At 40.5% G+C, this 25,473-nt stretch overlaps 1 protein-coding gene and 1 long non-coding RNA gene across 2 annotated transcripts; one reads left to right on the forward strand and one right to left on the reverse strand.

Annotated features, from left to right (window-relative positions):
* On the forward strand, positions 1-5,053 carry LOC130918389 (uncharacterized). The gene is made up of 5 exons (XM_057840074.1): positions 1-277; positions 494-2,383; positions 4,202-4,392; positions 4,579-4,698; positions 5,027-5,053. Exons 2-5 carry the CDS (start codon positions 574-576, stop codon positions 5,051-5,053), a joined length of 2,148 nt encoding a protein of 715 aa, XP_057696057.1. The 5' UTR covers positions 1-277; positions 494-573.
* A 1,831-nt stretch (positions 5,054-6,884) lies between these two features.
* On the reverse strand, positions 6,885-22,994 carry LOC130918761 (uncharacterized). The gene is made up of 3 exons (XR_009063830.1): positions 22,812-22,994; positions 15,336-15,520; positions 6,885-9,682 (listed from the first exon to the last, which is right to left on the reverse strand). It is a non-coding gene; the product is annotated as an uncharacterized LOC130918761 (long non-coding RNA).
* Positions 22,995-25,473: the final 2,479 nt, after the last annotated feature.

The following is a 25,473-nucleotide window of genomic DNA, read 5'->3' on the forward strand; positions in this document are numbered from 1 at the left end:
TGTCCTCTGGTCTTATGTTGACTACTTTTTGGGTTTAATTTCTTTCTAAGATTGTACATTGTTCATCCGTCCACAGGATGTCGCTATTCTAACTCAGAATCTTAAGTTTTTCTTTGGTATTGCTGTTTGCGCTCGGCTTCCCCTAGTGGCGACTTGCTGTAAGCAGCAGGCAGAAAGAACTTTTTATTTCAGTTGGAAAAGAGGCCTTGAGGTGTTAAGACGTTACACACCTCCTCTGCACCATACATCGTTGGGAACCCTTGACAAAACAAAATCTGTAAGTTTGTACGTTTTAACAATGGGTTAGATGTAATTTTGGTGTGTCTATTCTGTTATTTTGTTATTGTATAGAACCTTTTATTTTGTGTATAACATTTGTGTTTTATGTATGTTTCAGTTTTACCACACACACACACACACACGCGCACACGTTCACGCGAAGAAATAAATGAGAGGAAGGAGTTTGGGCCTCCATTTTTCTTTGTCGGTTTAGCTCGCTGCCAAAGTCGAGTAGCCATACGCTCGGCTGAGGGCAGAAGAGTAAAAAGATTTTCAACACATCAAGCACCCAAGATGTCTCAACAAGAAGTTTCACCACCTATCAGCCAAGTGGTCACCAGGTCGGAGGCCAGTCATTCTCATTCTTCACGCCGGTCCAGAACGAGTCAAGCTGCTGCACAAGCACGAGCAGACGCCGAAGCTGCCTACGCCAGAGCACGGTACGCCAAACGCCAAATCGACATGGAGGTCGAGAAGGCACGCATCGAGGCAACACTACACGCTCTGAAGACGGAAGGTGAAGCAGAAGCAGCGCTCGCCGCAGCTAAAGTTTGGGAGGCGACTTTCGAAGAAGAGGAGCGCGCCAAAGTCGACCTCAGCGAGCAAGGGGTATTTTCCAAGACACCCCCCTCCATCAGGCGTGCACAAGAGTATGTGCATGCTCACTTTGACGACCAGCGTGTGCAAGCAGATGGCACACAAACGCCAAACACTGAGCACCTGGTTAGGCACAATGACTCTCAACAACCAGAAAATAGCCCAAAATCAGCTGGTGCTTTTCCACATGTGCGTCACATCGACATCGCTGACGAAGAGCATCTCCAATCTCATCGTGCGAGAACGGACATCTCACACCAGCCTACACCTTCAGCAACCCCACAAAGTGAACTGTCCAATTTAGCAGCCTATCTAGCACGGCGTGATCTGCTGACATCGGGGTTCAAGGTTTTCGACAACCGGCCAGAGTCCTACCTGTCCTGGAAGTCCATGTTCTGCAACGCGACGGAAGGCCTCAATCTCAAGCCCAGCGAAGAGCTCGACCTTCTCACCAAGTGGCTCGGCGGGGAGTCTCTTCAACATGCTCAGAGGATCAGGGCGGTCCACGTGAGTAATCCACAGGCAGGTCTCCAACGTCTGTGGCAGCGGCTAGACAAGACTTATGGCTCTCCAGAGGTAATTGAATCCTCACTCTTCCAACGGTTGCAGACTTTTCCAAGAATCTCCAACAAAGACACTCACTTACTGCAGGAGCTTGCTGATCTTCTGTTAGAGCTATCGTATGCCAAAAGTGAAAGTTATTTGCCGGGTCTTAGCTTTCTCGACACACCAAGGGGCATAAACCCGATAGTTGAAAAACTCCCATATGGACTCCAGGAGTCATGGGTTACACAAGGTACCAAATACAAAAGGGAAAACGGTGCAGTCTATCCACCTTTTTCGTATTTTGTGCGGTTCGTAAATGACTACGCTGAAATGAGAACAGACCCTAGCTTTATGTTACAGTGTTCAAACGTAATAAATCCAAGGGTTGGTAAGACATCAGTAAGACGAGACAAATACAGAGTTCCACTAGCAGTGAATAAAATAGAGATCAGTCCGGCTAAATTGACAGCACTCGATCCAGACAAACAATGTCCTATCCACCAAAAACCTCATTCACTCGTCAAATGCAGGGGGTTTAGAATGAAAACACTAGACGAAAGAAAGAACATTCTCAAAGAGCACGCCATTTGTTTTAAATGTTGTGCGTCCACAAATCACAGGGCTCGAGACTGTAAAGCTATTATCCAATGCTCAGAATGTGATAGCGATGCTCATGTGTCTGCCATGCATGTCGGTCCACCTCCATGGACACCTCAAGACTTTAATCCCCCAACCCAGAGTCACGGCGGGGAGTCTGAGGGCCCAAATCCTGTGAACACAGCCAGTTGCACAGAAGTATGTGGGCAAGGCGTAAAAGGAAAATCATGCTCAAAGATCTGTTTAGTTAATGTATATCGCCGAACTTCTCCAGAAAAGAAAAAGAGGGTATATGCCATGTTGGATGATCAGAGCAATTCATCCTTAGCCAGATCTGCGTTTTTTGACATGTTTAATGTGCAAGGTACCATATTCCCATACACCATGAGAACATGTGCAGGTTTATCAGAGACACAAGGTCGTAAAGCTGATGGCTTTGTTGTAGAAGATGTAGATGGTAAGGTCTCCATGATGCTGCCTACAATAACAGAATGTGATCAGATTCCAGATAATAGAGACGAAATTCCCAGCCCTGAGGTAGCAGCAGCTCACCCTCATTTGCGATCAATCGCTTCACAGATTCCTCCTCTCGACCCATCGGCAGACATTCTTCTGCTCCTGGGAAGGGACATCATTCAGGCTCATAAAGTTCGTGGTCAGGTAAATGGGCCAAACAATGCACCTCATGCCCAGCGTCTCGATTTAGGATGGGTTGTCATAGGTGATGTCTGTCTCTCTGGAGCTCATAAACCCACATTGAACTCATTTAAGACGAACGTTCTAAACAGTGGACGTCCCACGTTCCTCAGTCCTTGCGAAAACACAATCGTTATCAAAGAGAAATACACCAAAAACGATCCACTAAACACACAAGCGGAACTAGGACAACATATTTTCCAACAAACAACAAATGACGACAAAGTTGCACTTTCGGCAGAAGATGCGTTGTTCCTAGACATTATGCACAACAACTTTGCTAAAGATGAGGCGAATAACTGGGTAGCTCCACTTCCATTCCGCTCACCTAGGCGGCGCCTACCTGACAATCGGGAGCAGGCCTACAATCGTTTAATGTCGCTCCGCAAAACGCTGAGAAGAAAACCTGAAATGAGAGCGCATTACGCTGAGTTTATGGAGAAAATATTCAGCAAGGGCCATGCCGAACCAGCGCCCGCACTGGCGCCAGATCAAGAGTGCTGGTATCTCCCTAGTTTTGGCGTTTACCACCCGCAAAAGCCAGAAAAAATTAGGGTAGTCTTTGATTCGAGTGCTCAACTTGACAATGTTTCTCTCAATGACGTGCTCCTCAAGGGACCAGATCTTAACAACACTCTCGTAGGAGTTCTGATGCGGTTTAGGTCCGACCCATACGCCGTTATGGCAGATGTGGAGCATATGTTTCACAACTTTGTAGTCCGAGAAGACCACCGTAACTACCTTCGTTTCTTGTGGTTCCAAAATCATGACCTTGATGGAAAAGTGCAAGAATTTAGGATGACTGTCCATGTGTTTGGTAATTGTCCTTCCCCATCAGTCGCCATCTTTGGACTGAAAAGAACAGCCATAGAAGGAGAAATGGAATTTGGCAGTGACGCAAAAGAATTCATTGAACGGCACTTCTATGTAGATGATGGGCTAAAGTCATTCTCTTCCATAGAGCAGGCCATTGATGTTCTTAGTAGGGCACAGAAGATGCTGGCTCAGTGTAACATACGCCTGCACAAAATCTCATCCAATTGTCCTCTCATAACAGGAGCCTTTCCAACCGAAGATCGTGCTGTAGGCATGCAAGGTCTTGACATTGGGCAGACTACCCCACCAATGCAGCGCAGTTTGGGCTTAGGATGGGAGCTGTTGACTGACCAATTCAAGTTCCAAGTAAGAGTAAATGAAAGGCCGTTCACAAAAAGGGGAGTTCTGTCAGTTATCAACAGTGTGTTCGACCCACTTGGTTTTGCTATTCCAGTAATCGTAGGGGGTAGAACCATACTCAGAGACATTTCCACAAATGTTTCAGAGTGGGACACTGAACTGCCAAAAGACAAATTAGAACAGTGGCAAAAGTGGAAAAGTTCCCTCGGACACCTACAACATCTTGAAATTCCCAGAATGTACACTTCAATACCGCTGTCTGCAGCCCAAAGAATAGAGATTGACGTTTTTTGTGATGCTTCCACAAAAGCCGTAGGTGCGGTAGCCTACCTCAAACTCACAAATGAGGACGGACACAGCGAAGTGGGATTCCTCCTCGGCAAAGCACGTTTAGCTCCTAAACCAGACATCACCATACCCCGACTTGAACTCTGTGCAGCAGTCCTGGCCGTGGAAGTAGCAGAGTTGGTTCTAGAGGAGCTGGATGTCACAGTCGATCAGGTGAATCTTTACACAGACTCAAAGGTAGTGCTTGGGTACATCTCAAACACCAAGAGACGCTTTCACGTTTATGTGCACAACAGAGTCGAACGCATCAGGCGCTTTGCACAAACTCACCAGTGGCATTACGTGCCCACACACTTAAATCCGGCAGACCATGCCACACGAGCGTTGCCCGCTGAGCAGCTCTCCAGCTCCACCTGGCTCAGAGGCCCAGCTTTCCTCTCCAGGTTGGACCAAAGTCAAGTTCGAAGTCAAACCTTCGATCTCATAGACCCAGAGACTGACTGTGAGTTGCGTCCTGAGGTAACAACTTGCACTACCACCCTATCAAAAGGCCAGTTTAATAGTGCCAGATTTGAAAGGTTTTCAAGTTGGAAGGTGCTGCAAAAGGCTATTGCAAAACTCCAACATATAGCTCAATCATTCAAGAACAACTCTGAGGTTTCCTGTCGTGGCTGGCACAACTGCAACAAACATTTAACTGAAAAGTCACTGCAACTAGCCAAGACCACGATCATTCGCACCGTTCAAAGAGAGGTCTTCGCAGAAGATATTGGATGCATTGAAAAAGGCACAGCTTTAAAAAACTCAAGTCCACTCAGCAAACTGAATCCATTTGTTGACACGCAAGGGCTCCTTAAAGTTGGAGGCCGACTAAAGAAAGCACAGTTGTCTGCAGAAGAAACCAATCCCATACTCGTCCCTGGAAAGCATCATCTTGCTCAGCTCATAATAAGACACTTTCACGAAAAATTATGTCACCAGGGAAGGCATTTCACGGAGGGAGCAGTCAGAGCAGGGGGCTTTTGGATTGTGGGAGGAAAAAGAGCAGTAAGCAGTGTGATTTTCAAGTGCATCACATGCCGCAAATTAAGGGGCAGGCAACCTGAACAGATCATGGCTGAGCTACCTGAAGACAGGCTGTCCACGGACCCTCCTTTCACAAATGTAGGCCTTGATGTGTTCGGTCCCTGGTCCGTTACAGTGAGAAAAACGCGTGGTGCTAATGCAGATGCTAAAAGATGGGCAGTCATATTCACCTGCATGAGTACACGTGCAATTCATATTGAAGTGATTGAGTCAATGGACACATCGTCATTCATTAATGCACTGCGTCGTTTCTTTGCCATCCGAGGTGGTGCCAAACTCTTGAGATCTGATTGTGGGACAAATTTTGTGAGTGCCTGCAAAGAGCTCCAAATAGACAAACTAGGCTGTCACAATGACAAAATAGGCACATTCTTGAAAGACAGTGCGTGCAAATGGCAGTTTAATCCTCCACATGCATCCCATATGGCTGGTTCCTGGGAACGCATGATCGGCGTCACCCGAAAAATCCTCAATGCAATGCTCCTTGAACATCCATATGGGAAGCTCACACATGAAGTACTCGTAACATTGTTAGCTGAAGTTACCGCAATTGTAAATGCCCGTCCGCTAACAGCCGTTTCTACAGATCCCGAAAACCCAGTCATTCTTACTCCTGCGATGCTACTCACGCAAAAGGTTGGCACACCACCGATTCCACCAGGGCAGTTTCAGACCAGTGACCTATTCAAAGCCCAATGGAAGCGCGTGCAGTACTTAGCTAATGTTTTCTGGAGTCGTTGGCAGAAAGAATACATCGCAGGCTTGCAGGTTCGTCGCAAGTGGAAAATAAAAAAGCCGAACCTTCAAATGGGCGACGTTGTTTTAATGAGGGAGTCTCTGGAACATAGGAATAATTGGCCACTCGGACTGATCACAAAATCTTTCCCAAGTGAGGACGGTAATGTCAGAAAAGTTGAGGTTAAGATTTGCCGAAACGGCGAGAATAGGTTTTACATTCGCCCAATTCGTGAAGTTGTGCTTTTGATGTCTAAGGATAGCATGTAAAACGAGTTGTTGTGTATCGTTCATTAGTGAAGAGCTGACATCTTGCAGATGTCAGGCGGGGAGTGTTATGTCCTCTGGTCTTATGTTGACTACTTTTTGGGTTTAATTTCTTTCTAAGATTGTACATTGTTCATCCGTCCACAGGATGTCGCTATTCTAACTCAGAATCTTAAGTTTTTCTTTGGTATTGCTGTTTGCGCTCGGCTTCCCCTAGTGGCGACTTGCTGTAAGCAGCAGGCAGAAAGAACTTTTTATTTCAGTTGGAAAAGAGGCCTTGAGGTGTTAAGACGTTACACACCTCCTCTGCACCATACATCGTTGGGAACCCTTGACAAAACAAAATCTGTAAGTTTGTACGTTTTAACAATGGGTTAGATGTAATTTTGGTGTGTCTATTCTGTTATTTTGTTATTGTATAGAACCTTTTATTTTGTGTATAACATTTGTGTTTTATGTATGTTTCAGTTTTACCACACACACACACACACACGCGCACACGTTCACGCGAAGAAATAAATGAGAGGAAGGAGTTTGGGCCTCCATTTTTCTTTGTCGGTTTAGCTCGCTGCCAAAGTCGAGTAGCCATACGCTCGGCTGAGGGCAGAAGAGTACTGTTCAAGCTGCAAGTCATTTGTGCTACAATGACATGTTTGCACAGGCATATTGATTTTGATAGTGTACATACTTGAATTCTTATTGCTTACAATACATTTTTATAAACTTAATGTTTAGACTGCATGTACAATTGTTAAATACAGTATATGAAATTGAATGCTGGTAAATAAATCAACAAGAAACAGTTAATCTGTATTTCATGCATTGATTCAGATTTTCAAATTATATAACAGTACGCTTGGGCGAATTTATCGTCATTTATCGAGATAAATCTGCTCAATTTATCGTGATACATGTTTAAGGCCATATCGCCCAGCCCTAATCCCGATAAATCCAATAACATTTATAATAGGACCGATAATATGTACTGTGCTGGCTTTACAGTTTACACACTAGTATGGGAAATCAGTTGACCATTTGCGGGTCATTGCCCCCACCTGTTGATCTGAATAATTCACTGGATCTATTTTTTGTTACAGTAGTTTGGTTCAATCGCTTACACATTGCGGTGTCTAGTGGTAGCATTGACAGTCATGAATGCTTTCTGTTACGTTTCCGCCTCGAAATATATGTATTTTATGTTTACTATAACATATGGATGTGCAATATATGTTTACCTCTGTGGTGAAGGGTCATATGTACAGAACTTCATAAGTTGTGTTATAGAAGCCAGCCAATGCTTTAGCTCAAGCTAGTGTGCTATGCTATACATATAATAGTTGTGTATATAAGTGTTTGTTGTATATTGAGTATTGAATATGTGTATTTTTCTGTTGTACTTTCACAATATTAAGACGAGTGTCTTCCCATAAAAGCAAGAAAAGACCAAGCCTTGTGGTTTATGGAAGTGCGTTCATTCTTAGCTGACTGTCGGGCAGTTCAGAAGTGAAACGCACTGTTTTGTCACTGTCATTATGAAAAATCTGGTGAGATCAAAGGCAAATCTATGTTGAATCCACCACTAGTTTTTTAAATTTATTTTTCAAACCTCCAGGTGTTCAAAAACTCAGGTTATACATTTAAAAAACTATATATTTATTATCGGTTATCGATATCGGCTTTGAGAAGCAGGAAGTTATAGATATCGTTATCGGTTTCAAAAAATGGATATTGTGCACCCCTAGAAATGATCCAAAATCGCATTTTTATTTTATTCTTTCTACGTCTTCGGGCGGAGTTGCAGTAGGAAGGAAGGATGAGGTAGAAAGTTGCTGTCGTGTGCTGATGAGCGAGGTATTACTTTTGTGGCGTTCAGTAACTGCTCGGATTTCTAGCCATCAGGTACCTTGCTGTCTGCAACAATGTGGACCCTAGCACATCTACTGTACATCATTTGATTAGATTCGTCAAGGGTCAATATTCACAAAAGTGTCCTTTCCATTTTATCCGTATGTGACGACAGTCAACCCTCCCTCTGAGTTTTATTCCAACACATTGTCAGGTGCAGCTCGGTAGCTGGCGGCTAGAAATCTGAGCAGTTCTTGAACGCGACACGAGCAGCTATCCTAAACGTCATCCCCAAATGAAACACCAGTCGCTTCAAAACAAGTCAATGCACTATTTTGTTCGCCTTTGTGAAAACACAGAGAAACAGGCAACTTTTTTGAGAAAAGCAAGAAAAGGTAAATGAGAAAGCCCCCAAAGCCAATTTTCATGTTGCTGAACTTGTTGCTAAATCCAAAGCACCACACTGTGGCAGAGACCTTAAAACAAGTACTACCTGCCTGCAAAGCTATTGTCAGCGAGCTGCTCAGCCCCGATCCGGTTAAAGACACTTATTGATGAAGATACCTGTCAGGATATCAGCTTTGGGTTCATCTAAACAGGCTCAAGTTCCACTCTGAGTAAGTATAAATATTGAGAAACTATTTTATAAATAAATATACTACACAAAGTAATTTTGGAACATTTGTGATGTGCCGCGAGATTTTTTCCCCAATGTAAAAATCTGCCGTGACTCAGAAAAGGTTGAAAAAAACCCGACGTAACTTACGCATGTTACTCACGTTCGATTGAGCAAGTACGACCACGTGATTAGGTTATGCTGGTTTAGCATGTGCATTGCAGCCGAAAACATTAAATTTATTTCCATTTATTTTATTTTTTTATTTTTGTGTAGGTGTGTGTGTGTCGTCTCCCTGTGTTTTTTTTATATGTGGTCTGTGTAAAAAAGATAATGGACCTGTTTATGACACAGCCAAACACAACTTTGTAATTAAGACAAAGACTAAGCGTTTACCTTTCCGCTGTTACCAAATGGACCATGAATAAGATTATTCTGTTACTTTCGTTTTGGCTGAGATGTTTTGAACTCTGTTAAAAAACTCAAATAAAAAGATGTAACCAAACAAAAACAAAAAAGACTAGTCCTTCTAAGAAAATTTGTATATCGTGCTAAAGTTCATTATTTTCTGTAATGTACTGATATACATTAGACTTTCATTACACACAACTGAAGTAGTTCAAGCCTTTTATTGTTTTAATGTTGATGATTTTGGCAAAAAAGTCAAGAAAAAACAAAAATCCCTATCTCAAAAAATTTGCATATTTCATCCGACCAATACAAAAAAAGTGTTTTTTTAATAAAAAAAAAGTCAACCTTCAATTAATTAATACTTGGTCAGGAATCCTTTTGCAAAAATGACTGCTTCAATATGGCGTGGCATGGAGGCAATCAGCCTGTGGCACTGCCGAGGTGTTATGGAGGCCCAGGATGGTTCGATAGCGGCCTTAAGCACATCCACAGTGTTGGGTTTGGTGTCTCTCACCTTCCTCTTCACAATATCCCACAGATTCTCTATAGGGTTCAGGTCAGGAGAGTTGGCAGACCAATGAGTACAGTAATGCCATGGTCAGTTAAGGCAAGGCAAGGCAAATTTATTTATATAGCACAATTCAACACAAGGCAATTCAAAGTGCTTTACATCACATGAAGATCATAAAAATCACATTTAAATCAACACAACGTAAAAACCAATACAAAAGATCACATTTAATCACAGAATAAAAATAAATAAATAAAAATAAAACAAAAATAAAAATAAAACAAAAACTACTACTAATAATAATAATAATTGAAATCAGCAATGGAGATAAGCACAAGAGGAATAGAAAGCAGGTAGATTGAAATATATAGTCAGTTATGGATATGCAGTGCTAGAGCGTTTTTAGCCCTGATTTAAAAGAGCTAACAGTTTCAGCATACTTCTGACGTTCGGGTAACTTGTTCCAGAGGTGAGGAGCCTAATAACTAAATGCTGCCTCACCCTGCTTGGTTCTTGTTCTTGGAACATGCAGAAGACCGGTTCCAAACGACCTTAGGGGTCTAGATGTCTCATAGGAATCTAACAAGTCAAGCATGTATTTTGGTCCAAGGCCATTAAGTGTTTTGTGGACGAGCAGTAGTATTTTATAGTCTATCCTTTGACTCACTGGAAGCCAGTGTAGCGATTTCAAAACCGGTGTAATGTGGTCCAGCTTCCTTGTATTTGTGAGGACTCTGGCTGCAGCATTCTGTACTAGCTGCAGCTTCCTGACTGATTTTTTATCAAGACCTGTAAATATACCGTTGCAATAGTCCAATCTGCTGAAAATGAATGCATGCATGAGTTTTTCCATGTCTTGTTGAGTCAGAAGCCCCTTAATTCTGGTTATATTTTTTAGGTGGTAATAAGCGGATTTAGTGACGGACTTTAGATGGCTATCAAATTTTAGGTCTGAGTCAATAATTACGCCAAGGTTTCTGACTTGATTTGTAGCTGTAAGTGACATTGTGCTAAGTTGGCTGCTTATCTTAGACCTTTCCTTTTTTGGCCCAAAAATGATCACCTCTGTCTTGTTGTTGTCATTTCGCTGAGTAAATGCATTTATAATCATAAGTATTTAGTATTAAGTATTTAAGCATTGAAATAACTTGCGTTTTTTTTCTGCCAACTTGAGATTAAATGTCACATCCACTATCCACCTGTTAGAACACACATGCAAACATAAAATATATAAATGTTTATTGAATATTCATCTTACAGTCTTGTTTAACTGAGAGAATTTGTTACAAAAGACAGGCTATAATTTGTTATCATTATGCATATATGCACCGGCGTCACCAAACGTGATCACACAAAACGTAACCGCGCATCGCTCCTGAGTCCTCACAAATAAAACATAAAATTTAGTTTTTTTTTTTTCGGGCTCGTGCCTACAAATAAAACATAAAATTTCGGGTTTTTTTCGGGCTGGGCAAGCAAATTAAAGGGAGTGTGTAATAGTTAATAGTTTGTAGTAGGGCTGCAGCTATCTATTATTTTAGTAGTCGATTAATCGATGAACTACCTAGTTAGAATAATCGAGTAATCGGATAAGGAACATAAAACATTAAAATACCTTAGCTGAGCCTCAAACGGTATAGAAAATAAAAAAATAAATAAAAATCTAGGTACAACAAAAGAACAATTGGCTAACTTACATAGTAAAAGTCCGCTAGCTTAAATGCTATAAAAATACCATTTTTTTCCCTTTTATACAATGCTCTAAACAAATGGTTCAGACACATATTGCTACAAAAATTGGCTAAATATACCTTTAAACTAAATTATGAATGCATGAACAAAAACATTAGCTCAAACAAAAACTCAGCTTATGTTGGTCTTAACAGGGAGCAAATGGATTCAGCCATGTGAATGAGGCAGACTAAAGGCAGTGTATCCACCTAAATCATTAAAACTAAAGGCAAACACTTTTAAAACAAACCATTACAACGCCACTTTAATTAAACGAATACTCGAAGCGGGAAAATTTAATTCGAATATTTTTTTCTAATCGAATACTCGAGTTAATCGATTAATCGTTGCAGCACTAGTTTGAAGTTGTTTGTGTGTTTTGCTTTTTAAGACAGTTTACAATATTATTTGCATGTTTTACTGTCTAAATATGTAATTTCTGTTTGTTATTCATAATGTTTTGTGTTTATCATTTAATAAACAGGTCAGTTTCTTGTTACCAACCATTGTGTTATTCAAACTCACCTAATTCAGCTGGCAAGTTGTTATCAAGACTACTAAAACCCTTTTCATCATGAGTCTGACAGCTAAGTAAGGAGGGTAAATAACTTTAATACATGCTCAGAGAGATCGGTATCGGATCGGAAGTGCAAAACAATATCGGTATCGGATCGGAAGTGCAAAAACCTGGATCGGGACATCCCTAGTTTAGGCACTGTGAGCAGGCGCCAGGTCGTGCTGAAAAATGAAATCTTCATCTCCATAAAGCTTTTCAGCAGATGGAAGCACAAAGTGCTCCAAAATCTCCTGATAGCTAGCTGCATTGACCCTGCCCTTAATAAAACACAGTAGACCAACACCAGCAGCTGACACGGCACCCCAGACCATCACTGACTGTGGATACTTGACACTGAACTTTAGGCATTTTGGCATTTCCTTCTCCCCAGTCTTCCTCCAAAATGACATGCAAAATTTGCTTTCATCTGAAAAAAGTACTTTGGACCACTGAGCATGAGCAACAGTCCAGTGCTGCTTCTCTGTAGCCCAGGCCAGGCACTTCTGCCGCTGTTTCAGGTTCAAAAGTGGCTTGACCTAGGAAATGTGGCACCTGTAGCCCATTTCCAGCACACGCCTGTGCACGGTGGCTCTGGATGGTTCTACTCCAGACTCAGTCCACTGTTTCTGCAGGTCCCCTAAGGTCTGGAATCGGCCCTTCTCCACAATCTTTCTCAGGGTGCGGTCACCTCTTCTGATTTTGCAGCGTTTCCTGACACACTTTTTCCTTCCCACAGAGGTGCCTTGATACAGCACTCTAGGAATAGCCTATTCGCTCAGAAATGTCTTTCTGTGTGTTAGCCCCTTGCTTGAGGGTGTCAATGATGGCCTCCTGGACAGCATTCAGGTCGGCGGTCTTGCCCATGATTGCGGTTTTGAGTAATGAACCAGGCTGGGAATTTTAAAAGCCTCAGGAATCTTTCGCAGGGGTTGAGTTAATTTTCTGATTCAGATGATTAGGTTAGTAGTTTCTTGAGAGTACCTTTTCATGATATGCAAATTTTTTGAGATAAGGACTTTTTTGCCAAAATCATCAATATTAAAACAATAAAAGGCTTGAACTACTTCAGTTGTGTGTAATTGATCTAAAATGTATGAAAGTCTAATATTTATCAGTACATTACAGAAAATAATGAACTTTATCACAAAATGCTGAATTTTTTGAGAAGGACCAGTATAATAATCACACATCCTGTGATAGGACTATTGCGCATGCGCACATTGCAATGGCCATATTTAAACGATATAATGTGCAGGGCTAGTCCATGACTGCACTAATCTTACTTTATTTTACAACATAATATGTATATAAATATAGTATCATACTATAATATTAATGCTACATATTTTTAATATGTAGTTTTTTTATAGAATTGTTTTGAATCATGTTGGAAAGGTGAAGTCACAGTGTTATGAATTTGTTTACATTCCATTCTTTTGTATTACTTAATGCCATCAGCATTTGACCCCGTTGTGATTTACTATTGTTACTTATGTGTTTATTTTAGAGCTGAAACGAATACTCAAGTAACTTCAGTTTAAAAATTGATCTGAGTAATTTTATTCACCTCCAGGAATCGTTTAATTTTGCCAGCTCTAAACATCGTGTTTTGCCCGGACTACTTTTAATGCGGGACAACGCCCTGATGTCACGTCTGTAGAGGAAAAAGCAGTAATACCCGATTGCAGCCGACAGCCACAACAAACTATGCCAACGTTTCTACAAACTACGCCCGCATGATGCTACGGTGGTAGCAGGTAGCGTCTGATACGTCTCATAGATATCACATGTGCATGGAACTAGATGCGACTGAGTATCGGCGGCGTTAGCAGATGTATAATCAACTTGATGCGAAATGATAGACTTGCCAGCGTTAGTAAACAACCGCCATCTTAAAGCAGTACTTCTCAGCGCTAATAAATAAGATCAACAGAATAACATTACTGTACCTTGCTAACGTAACGTTAGCCCTGCAGAAGGCTAGGTTTCTATTAATTATAACCACTGTCGATGCGTGGCTGAAGTGTCTTAAATACAGGCTTTATTTAATCTGTAAAAACACTGCGCTGTAGAGTGACGAGGGTGTAAAATAAAAACATAATAACGCTAAATGTCAGTTTTAGCTCAGTAGTCATTGCTGAATAAAACACCTAGTAGCACTGGTGCCTAATGTGCTCCAATACAGCAGGTATTATACATTTATTTCGAACACTGCAAAAACTCACAATCTCATCAGGATTTTCAATTTAAACTGATTTAAAACTTAACTAGAACTTAAAAATAGCTCGACACAAATGAAAATTCAATTGAAACACGTGGGAAACACTTAACTTTTAAGTGATGTGTGTTATCAAGCTTAATGACATTTTAGGTAAGAAATACGTTTTTTAGAAGATCTAGAACTTTTTTGAGTGAAAGCCGTGTTTTTGTTTTTCTAGTCACATCTGAGATGCAATTGTTGACTGTTTTCAGCAATGTACATGGAAAATAAAGACATTAATAGTCTGAAAATGGTTCAATATTAGGTGAAATATTTTGCTTTCTCATGTTTATTTGTAATTGGTTTTTACCCAAAAAAAAGTTTTATCTAATTACTCGATTAATCAATAACATTTTCAGTCAAATACTCGATTACTAAAATATTCGATAGCTGCAGCCCAACTTTATTTGTACTTTAATAAATAATTTAAGTGTTCCAAAATGTTTTTGTGAACTAATAGGCATCAACAAGAAATAAATGCTAGGTTAAAAAATAAAATGAAATAAAATAAAAGGAAAGGGAAAAAAATAGTCAACTAATCCTTTAAAAAAAGTCTGCTGACTAATTGGGAGAAAAATAGTTGTTTGGGACAGCCCTAGTAACTATGAAGGAACTACTGTAGTCACTATTCAAACTAGGAACTATTTTCTCCACTTGAGGGCATTCATGCTCTTTGGACAAATAATGGTTCATTTCTGTCATTCTTCTCTTTCGCCGGAATTAAATGATTATTATTATTGTTTTTCAATATTTCTTTGGCTTTATGAGGTTATGTAATTGGTTATTTTACAGCATCATTGTAACAACAGTTCAGAGAGAACTGCTGAGAAAAAAAAACAAATTTGTAAGCAGTTACTCACAATGTTACTCATTACTTGAGTATTCTATACACCAAATAGTTTTTTTTTTACTTGTACTTGAGTATATTTTGGAAGACTACTTTTACTTGGGTAATATTATTTTGAAGTAACGCTACTCTTACTTGAGTCAAATTTTTGGCTACTCTACCAACCTCTGGGAGAGACTTTAAAGGCTCGCTTTTATACTACAAAAAACATGTTATACCGTTTGATGGCAGTGTGACATCCATCTGCAACGGATGCGAGCTGTGGTTTTACATTACCTCTATTCTCCTTACTTTGAATCATGAAGCTGTGAATACTGGGGGTCAGCGACATCCCACTTTGCTTCATCCATTCTGTCGTCTGGTTTATGAAGCCAATTTCCCTCCCGATTGCACCAGTGTTCATCCTCTGTAGCATACGTCAGATGTGTTGGGTGTCGCTCCAACGACGACTGTTCCACAATGGACTCTTATACCTCCTGCAGTTGAATAAGAAACCATTTATTTACGCCCAGCCTCTACCCAAACCCATATCTGGTTAATGTGTTGCAACAGAACCTATGTTGATGAGCTGGTGCTTATTCCGGGATTGTGATGACGTTAACAGGGAGGTGCTTTCTGTTTGCGGATAGGTTAACAGAGGTGCTTTCTGTTTGCGGAAATCAAGTACAGTGGACCCTCATGATTAGAGGTGTGCAAAATTTCAGATTCTTAGATTATTCGCGATTCGGCCGTGGAAGATTCGAGAATGATTCAAAAACATCCAAATTCCGATTATTGAAATATGCCAAGTAAAGCGGATGTACAACACACAGCGCGCCGCGCGGTCAATGAGCAACGGAGCGAGAGTAGCTAAACATCATGCTTCTCATTACCCGGCCCCTCCGGTAATGCCAATGCTCAACTCACGGCTCTAGCTCAACTCATGCCACGAGATAAAAAAAACACAACATACCTGACCGCTGCTAAAAAGCTGCTACAAAAGTACGTCATCCACATGTTACGGTAGATATCATTTATATAGGACTAGATGCACTACATAGCGGTAGCGTTACCAGCACATCTACAAAAAGCTAGATGGGGACGTAGTAAACGGCCGCCATCTTAAAGCAGTACACTTCCCTGCAAGGCTGTTGTAGCGAACCTTCCAAGCAAACCTAATTAACTATTTATCTAAAATACTCCTAAATCGGTAAAATATTGACTTGAATCTATCTTTAAAATAGTTTTAAAACTTTCACATGTCGAAAGTAGACAAAAGGGAAATTATGGATTAACGGGAGCAATTTTAACAACTTTAACGGTTGGTTCACAACATTAAATTAATTGAATGTAGTTTAAAGCTGCTGATACAGATTGAGGACTGGAGTTTTTTATTTACTGTTATTTTTGTATATTTGTTTACTGCTATATGTTAACTTGATACTGAAATAGTAGTTTGGTTTAGCCTGAGAGTATTTTTGAACAATTTTGGAAGTAATGTACAAAACATAAAAAAAAAAAAGGAGGAGGGTGCATCAATAATCGTTTTAGAATCGAATCGGAGCATATGAATCGTAATCGTAATCGAATCGTTAGGTGCCCAAAGATTCCCAGCTCTACTCATGATACCAGCACGATACATTTCACAACCAAACTCGTAATGTGAATGTGCTTGTATCATGAATGTATTTATCTTTAAGAAATAATTGAACTGCAATCTTATTCATATACAATCACTAACCAGATTGTCGATTTTGTAGAACGTTTCTACTCTTTACAAAGATCGCTGACACACACACACACACCCCGGAGCCTCCTAGCGGGATGCCGAGACACTTGGGTGGGCAAAGCAAGAGAGACCTTCCAGGGATGCCCCTATATTCAACAGATTGTGGCGCACCGCCACACTAAAATGAAAGCCGCCACGCCTGGCAAATGAGATTTTATTTATTTATTTAAATAAAAAAAAAAATTTTAAGGCCGCTTCAAACTAGCGGCAGCCGAGTGGGAGGAGTTCAGCGGACACCTATTCATTGTGTATTGTAGCCTAATGTTCGTAACTATGCAGGCCCCCCCTTAAGAGACGCAAGGGGAACGAGTAGGAAGAATGGGAGAACGAGCGAGATAGCGAGAGATAGCAGTCGCATGTTGTAGCAGCCCGCTGTTATTTTGTTATTGTTTTTCTTTATTATTGTTACCACAATAAAGTGGGTAAGCAAATACAGGACTTCTCTCCTTCTTGCCCATATCCGGGGCATTACAATAATTTGGATCGGACTTTTCGGCGAAAGTGAGCGGTGGACGGCCGTCTTGGACGGAAAGCAAACTTTGACTAACTTGCGCTGAGAGACTGCGGAGAGGCGGGGCCCAAAATAAAGCCTTGCTCTATTTTCAGAGCGTTGGTCACAGTAAACGATTTATCAGTTCAAGCAGAGTAAAATGATACATATTCACGGTACAAGAACGTCGTTTCTGTGTCCATCGATTGGTAAGAAAAGGCTGTTTGTACGAGTGACGTGTGGGCGCTCCCGTCAGGGGGGACATTTCACGTGGAGTGGCTATTTTTCGGCACAACACCGGCGCGCCAACTTCAGACAATTACGGCTGACGAAACTTTGATAAATGCGCCCCCCACCCAAATTTCGCGAGCTCTGGGACACTCGAAAAATGACTCTCATACCTCTCCTTGCTAAGTTAATGGTACCTCGACGTGCCTTTGTGTGGAAATTTAGTTTACGAACAACGGGGAAAAAACTATTCACCTTCTCACCGAATCAAGTAAAACTCTTTACACGGCTATTAGAATTCCCCCAGTGCTCTAAATGGGTCAGTTGACAGAAGGACTGTTATTGTTGTGGTAATGTAGTACTTATGAGGGTCAAATAAAAGGAAAAAGGAGGACTACGACGGTGGTCTGCAACCCGCGGCCCTCGGGCCGCATGCGGCTCTTTAGCGATGCTTCGGAGCTTTTTTTTTTTTTTTTTAAATGGAAAAAGATGGGGGAGGGAAATATATGTTTTTGTTTTAATAGGATTTCTAGGAGGACAAACATGACACAAACATTCTTTCAATTCATTAATATTGTAATGAAGTTAAACTTGTGGTGGCATAGTACAACAGAGTAGTCACGTGGTGCGTCATTCTCTATAGGATCCACTGCAGGGAAAACAAACATTTAATCATGAAGGCTAATTACGTATTTCTATAGTAGGCTAATATAGCTAGTATCGATAATTATAAGGCTTGTAAAAGGCTTTTAATTTTTTGTGGCTCCAGACATACTGTATCAGTTTTTTTTGTGTTTTTTTTGGGGGTCAAATATGGCTCTTTCAACAGTTTGGGTTGCCAACCCTGAGTCACTACGAGATGTAAGTCGTACTATTGCCACGAGAAAAAAAGTCGCATTAGTACATCGGGTAACGTAGCTGTAATCAGCTACGCATTTTACATACATGTACTGTAGCTGAGAGGTACAACATTAGCCTGGCTAATTAAATATTTCAAATATATCTTTGTTATGGTTCTTCTTGGGGGAAAAAATGAAGAAAAAAAAATTCGCTGTGGCACGACATGGTGAGGCTGTCCGACTCCGATGCAGCCCACCACCACAGCTTCAAAAAATCCTAGGGGAAACACTGCCTTCCATGCCACCTCGCGGGATGCCGAGATACTCGGACACGCCAAGTGAGAAACAGGTTTTTCTGGTGCTCGTGTAGTGGAAAATTACATCATGAGACTCATTTTCTCTCGAGACGATACTCGTATCGTCAAAAACTCGTAAGGTGAGGTGATCTTATCAAGAGTTTCCACTCTACTTGCCCCAGGGACTGAAAATGTGTGCTTAGCAGGCACCACCTCCTTGAGCGTGTGAAAATTGAATGGTTTAATTTATACAATAGACAATTTACGAGACTTTTAGAGTCAATTCCCAACTACACTTTACACACTTCCTGTTCACCTGGCCCTGAAAGCTTTGCATAATGTATCTAGAGCTGAAACGAATACTCGAGCAACTCGAGTAACTCGAGTTTAAAAACTGATCCGAGTAATTTTATTCACCTCGAGTAATCGTTTATTTTGACAGCTCTAAGCATCACGTTTTGCTCGGACTACTTTTAATGCGGGACAACGCGCTGATGTCACGTGCGTAGAGGAAGAAGCAAAAAAAAAAAACTTACTGCAGCCGACAACCGCTACAAACGACGCCGACGTTGCTAAATACTAGCCCGCTCATGCTACGTTAGTTGCAGGTGGCGTCCAGTGAGTCTCATAGAGATCACATGTATGTTGAACTAGATGCGCAATGACAGACTAGGCCGCGTCTGGGCAGCGTTAGCAAACAGCCGCCATCTTAAAGCAGTAGAGCGCTAAGCGCTAATAAAGAGCGCTAAACGCTAATATACTGTTTAAGATTAACGTTACTGTCACTACTAGCTCACCTTACGTTAGCACTGCGGAGGGCTAGGTTTCAATTAATTAAGAGCGCTTTCGATGCGTGGCTAACGTGTCTTACATACAGGCTATAACATAACATAGCGTTGTGGAGTGATGAGCATGTCAAATAAAAACTCAACAATGCTAACTATCAATTTTAGCTCAGTAATCATTGCTGGATAAAACACCAAGTAGCACTAGTCCCTGATGTGCTCCAATACAGCCTGTATCATACATTTATTCTGAACAGTGCAAAAACTTAAATCCTATCAGGACTTACAGTTTAGACTAACTTAAAACTTAACTAGAACTTAAAAATGGCTTGACACAAATAGAAATTTAATTGGAAAACGTAGGAAAAAATCCTAACTTTTAAGTGATGTGTGTTATCAAGCGTAAAGGCATTTTTAGGTGTGTTTATATATATATATATATATATATATATATATATATATATTAGAGCTGAAACGAATACTCGAGTAACTCGAGTTTAAAAACTGATCCGAGTAATTTTATTCACCTCGAGTAATCGTTTATTTTGACAGCTCTACGCATCACGTTTTGCTCGGACTACTTTTAATGCGGGACAACGCGCTGATGTCACGTGCGTAGAGGAAGAAGCAAAAAACAAACAAACACTGCAGCCGACAACCGCTACAAACGACCCCTCTCCCACTCTCCCTCTCTCCAAGACGCCGACGTTGCTAAATACTAGCCCGCTCATGCTACGTTAGTGGCAGCTAGCGTCCAATGCTCATGCTACGTTAGTGGCAGCTAGCGTCCAATGAGTCTCATAGAGATCATTTATGTTGAACTAGATGCACAGCGACAGACTAGGCCGCGTCTGGGCAGCGTTAGAAAACAGCTGCCATCTTAAAGCAGTAGAGCGCTAAATGCTAATAAAGAGCGCTAAGCGCTAATATATAAGATTAACGTTACTGTCACTACTAGCTCACTTTACGTTAGCACTGCGGAGGGCTAGGTTTCAATTAATTAAGACCGCTTTCGATGCGTGGCTAACGTGTCTTACATACAGGCTTTAACATAACATAGCGTTGTGGAGTGATGAGGGTGTCAAATAAAAACTCAATAATGCTAACTATCAATTGTAGCTCAGTAGTCATTGCTGGATAAAACACCAAGTAGCACTAGTCCCTAATGTGCTCCAATACAGCCTGTATCATACATTTATTTTGAACAGTGCAAAACTCAAAATCCTATCAGGACTTACAGTTTAGACTAACTTAAAACTTAACTAGAACTTAAAAATGGCTTGACACAAATAGAAATTTAATTGAAAAACGTGGGAAAAAATCCTAACTTTTAAGTGATGTGTGTTATCAAGCGTAAAGGCATTTTTAGGTGTGTTTATATATATATATATATATATATATATATATATATATATTTTTTTTTTAATAAGATCTAAAGGTTTTTTGAGTGAAAGCAGTGAATTAGTCATTTTTTTAAATTCTAGTTACATCTGAGATGTTGTTGTTGGCTGTTTTCAACAATATACATCAAAAATAAAGACATTGATTGACTGAAAATGATAAAATGTCTTGTTTTCTCATGTATATCTATAATTGCTCTTCACCTAAAAATATATTTGTTTTATTCGATTACTCGATTAATCGATAGAATTTTCAGTCGATTACTCGATTACTAAAATATTCGATAGCTGCAGCCCTAATATATATATATATATATATATATATATATATATATATATATATATATATATATATATATATATATATATATATATAAAAATAAGATCTAAAGGTTTTTTGAGTGAAAGCAGTGAATTAGTCATTTTTTAAAATTCTAGTTACATCTGAGATGCAATTGTTGGCTGTTTTCAACAATATACATCAAAAATAAAGACATTGATTGACTGAAAATGATAAAATGTCTTGTTTTCTCATGTATATCTATAATTGCTCTTCACCTAAAAATATATTTGTTTTATCCGATTACTCGATTAATCGATAGAATTTTCAGTCGATTACTCGATTACTAAAATATTCGATAGCTGCAGCCCTAAATGTATCACAGCCCCAGACTGTGACGCTGCACATAGCAAAAGCGCACCCTGCTCCAGTTGCATTCTCAAGCGAAGCAGGGTGTGCTTAAAGCGGACCGAGACCCTTGATTTTTGAGCGGACCAGAGTTCCTTTGTTTGGTCCGAAGTATCGCGCACAAGCTGGAGCGCCGGTGTTCTGACAGAGAGACAGCGAGAACCAAAAGTGGTATTTGCCATGTGGCAAAATGGATTTTGCCATGTGGCTTTTTTTGTTTTTTGCTAAATATGCTATGTGGCAACATGGCAAAAAAAAAAAAAAAAAATTGCCACATGGCAAAAAAAATGCCACACGGCAAAATCAATTTTGCCACATGGCGAAAAAAAAAAAAAAAAAAAAAATTAAAAAAAAACACGTGGCAAAAAAAAATGCCACATGGCAAAATCCATTTTACCACGTGGCGGAAAAACAAAACAAAAAACAAAAAAACACGTGGCAAAAAAAAAATGCCACATGGCAAAATCCATTTTACCACGTGGCAATTTTTTTTTGCCACATAGCGGTGAATAAGCCCTCTTTTACATTCAGTTGAACTCTCTGTTATCCAAATGTGCTAAATAAACAAGTTAGATCATAAAAATACATGTGCTACATGAAAATGGCGTAAATTAATGCTTAATGACACGGCGAAGACGTTAACAGTGAGAGAGTGGCGTGCAGTTGTTGTGTGCAGCTAACATGGCAGGATGTGTCCGAAAAGAACTTTTGTACATATCCGACCATGATGAAACGTAAGTAAATATTCCTTTCTTTAAAGAAAGTTTGTCGAGTTTACTTTGGAATTGCTGCATCTGAGGCCATTTTGCAATTTCTGATGGGTTGCAAAATTTGGCAGAACACCGGCCAAAGCGCTACTTCATAGCCAGGATGTCAAAGGATAAATAAAAGGCGGCCGAATAGTGAAGAGGCAAACTGTTGCAACATAACTTTCCTTTATCCAAGATTTGCAGATTCTAATTCGTACAGCAGGTGTCGACAATGTCCGCTTTTTTATATGGGGTTTGAATGGGACATGTTGCAACTTGCACGCAACTAAGTTGGTTATTAGTATGTCCTTTAAGATGTGTGGGTGTGTAGTGTTTTCTGTATGAAGGAGGAAATGAAGCAACTTACATTAAAGCAATAAAAGCAAGGTTAATATACGAACAAACAACACACAATGGTCAATGGAAACACATGTTAGCAAATTAGCTTAGCGCTCGAAGCTAACTTGCAATATCTCAAAAATAATAACAAAGGCCAAACCATTCGAAATGATTCGTGCACTCACCTCTTATAGACGCACCCAGGACTTAGCAACACACTCAGGACATTTTTCACTGAACACAATTGGACACTACAGCTGGACAACAAGAGGAGCAAGAGGCGCAGCAAACTTTCTCCCTCTCTCGCTCAAAAAGAAAGTTCACACACACGCAGGCTCACAGAAGAGGACCCAAACGCGACCGCACGGAGCTTGCCTGTCTAAAACACAATTAAAGACCCAAACGCGACCGCCCGGAGCTTGCCTGTCTAAAACACAATTAAATACATGAGTCTTGCGTTTGACAGTGTTTGTTTTATGTCTAGCAGAAAACACAAACAAGGCTAAAAAAGCAGTTTCTGTTCTTGCACCCTCTCTTTAAAATAAACTGCTGTATTTCAAGTCAAAAGAACTGTACAGACAGCGCGCAACTGCTTTTGTTTCACCTTAGCCGTAAAAGAACCTAAGTATTTATATTTATCTTTCGAAACGTGTCATTTTTTGCTTAGAATCATTAATTGATGTCTAATATTTAGTTTTTTTTAATGACTTAAAGAATTAGTCACTCGCATATTTTAAACAAATTACTTCACAATAAAAAAAAAATAGTGTTTGTAAATAAGTAACAGATATCTACCTCATAAGTATCACTTAATTGTAAGTTTTTTTTTTCGGGGCCGGATCTATGGGGGGGCCGGGGTGGGCACGGCCCACCCAGACGTGAGTCGTGCCCACCCAATCAAAATGTCGGTGTTCTGTTATGCATAAAAGATTGATGGGTTTTGTGATTGAATACCTGAGTTTTATTCCTTTTACGTCTTATTAGCATCATCTAGTGGACGCCTTGATTTACTGCATCCCATGTGCACTTTATTTGAAAGAAACTGTCACACGGATGTGCAGTAGTTGTTCAGTAGGGAATCACACGAAGACGGCCGCAGTCAGTTCGCACCGACCCTGTGACCACTTTGCCTTGAATTTGAGGTTGCATCGCCGGTATGTATTGTTTAAATGTGTTTAAAAACGTAAATATGTGAATTGTGTGTACTTCAGTGCAAAAAAAGTGTGACAGATTCACTTAGCATGAAACTTGTGATATGTTAATTACCCACGAGTTAGAGGGTCGGCAAAATGGCGTCTCGGGCGCTCTGCTAATTGTTTATTCATATTTTCATATGCAGTTTGCTACAGATAGGGCAGTACATATGCGATTTCATAAATTGTGGATAATTTGATTGTGTTGTTTTGTCTGTTTTCTTTAGTTTCATCCTTTTGAGTGTTAATAAACCTGCTTAGCCATAGCCACGTCTGTAGAGTCGTTGATACGAGAAAGGTGTTCATAGCCACGACTATCGTGACGGCACAGTCTCTATTTAGCGTCGCACTGGATATAGAGAACGCACGGAGAGTTGGTCTCACCTACTTTTTTATTGCAGGATTAACGGTTACTGTTGGCCGCAACCACGCCGAACAAGAAATCACCAAAACAAGCTGTTTTTCCAACCTCATTTGTTATCCGCGCGCTTCCTCTCTCTCCTCCAGACACATTCTCGCAGTCGGACATCCGGGCATTAATGACGTCACCAGCCACAGCAAAGCGACGCCATATTGAAATGGGGGCAAAACACGAGTCACAAGGAGTTGCTCTGTCCTTTATTGTAGTACAAACGCGTTGAACTTTTGTCTTATTTGCGGTCTTTTTTTCCATCGGAATGACTAAAGTTGCCGTGTTGAGGTTTGTAACACAAGGAAAAGTTCGGAGCCCCATTTGAAGTTCTTTATTCTTCATCGTGAGAAGAAAAGGACAAGCAAATGGCTGAACGCAATTAATTAAGGAACAGTAAAAGAAGACGGTTCCGTGGACCATTGTCGCCAGTGGGAACCTAAATCCAGTTTGCAACTGACATTTTATTACTGGTGAGTAAACTTTAATCGATTTTTCTTGCCCCAATTAGCTGCTAGGATTCAATAGACTAAGCATTTTTATTATTACCGTAACTGACAACTTGCAAAGCGTTATTTTTCTTTTGCTATGAACTGCTCTGATCGGTCAATCGGTATATCATTGGCCTGGTGGGAATTGGTTATTTTGCCATGACGTGTTCACAGCTAAATAACGCTTGGAGCCGAATTACCGGTTACGGCAGAAATGATCACTCCATATATACTACCAGCTTTCTTAGTTCCTCACAGTACATTTTCCACGTAATTGGTAAAGGTCAACTTACTGGGTGACTTTATGAGGTAGTTGTAGATGTTACCGAACTCCACTGCAGGCAATTCCTTTGGATTGTTTATCCAGCTATCAGCTGCAACTTTGTATGGGCAGATTTGCAGGCCAATACACGCTAATTTTAAGTTGTATCGCCTCCTCGCGTCTGTCGGCAGTGACTCGTGATAATAAGTCATGTTTAAGACGTTTTTAATGAAAAAAAAGACGCAAAACACAGCTGAAGTATATGAATTTCAGACGTTTGTCTACGGATGTTTACCTCTGCGTGCCCCCATCTCAAAATGGCGACACGTTGCAATGCGAGATGACGTCATCGTGACATCACGCCGACAGCGAGAATAAGTAGATAGATGAATGAAAAAAAACAACAAACAAACAAAAAACAAACCCCCCAAAAATTAATGCAGTCTCAACGGGACACAAGCCAGCGTCCTACTTGCGCCGGTCCCAAGCCTG

This window comes from Corythoichthys intestinalis, chromosome 7 (assembly GCF_030265065.1).
Source record: "Corythoichthys intestinalis isolate RoL2023-P3 chromosome 7, ASM3026506v1, whole genome shotgun sequence".
NCBI lineage: Eukaryota > Metazoa > Chordata > Actinopteri > Syngnathiformes > Syngnathidae > Corythoichthys > Corythoichthys intestinalis.

What these genes read in the sequence shown, in the direction of transcription:
- LOC130918389 (XM_057840074.1), top strand. Translation starts at nt 574, where the DNA reads ATGTCTCAACAAGAAGTTTCACCACCTATCAGCCAAGTGGTCACCAGG. An exon ending in TGACATGTTTAATGTGCAAG is followed by an intron (nt 2,384 to 4,201) that starts GTACCATATTCC and finishes CTTCCACAAAAG; the next exon opens with CCGTAGGTGCGGTAGCCTAC. An exon ending in ACTGTGAGTTGCGTCCTGAG is followed by an intron (nt 4,699 to 5,026) that starts GTAACAACTTGC and finishes TTGACACGCAAG; the next exon opens with GGCTCCTTAAAGTTGGAGGC.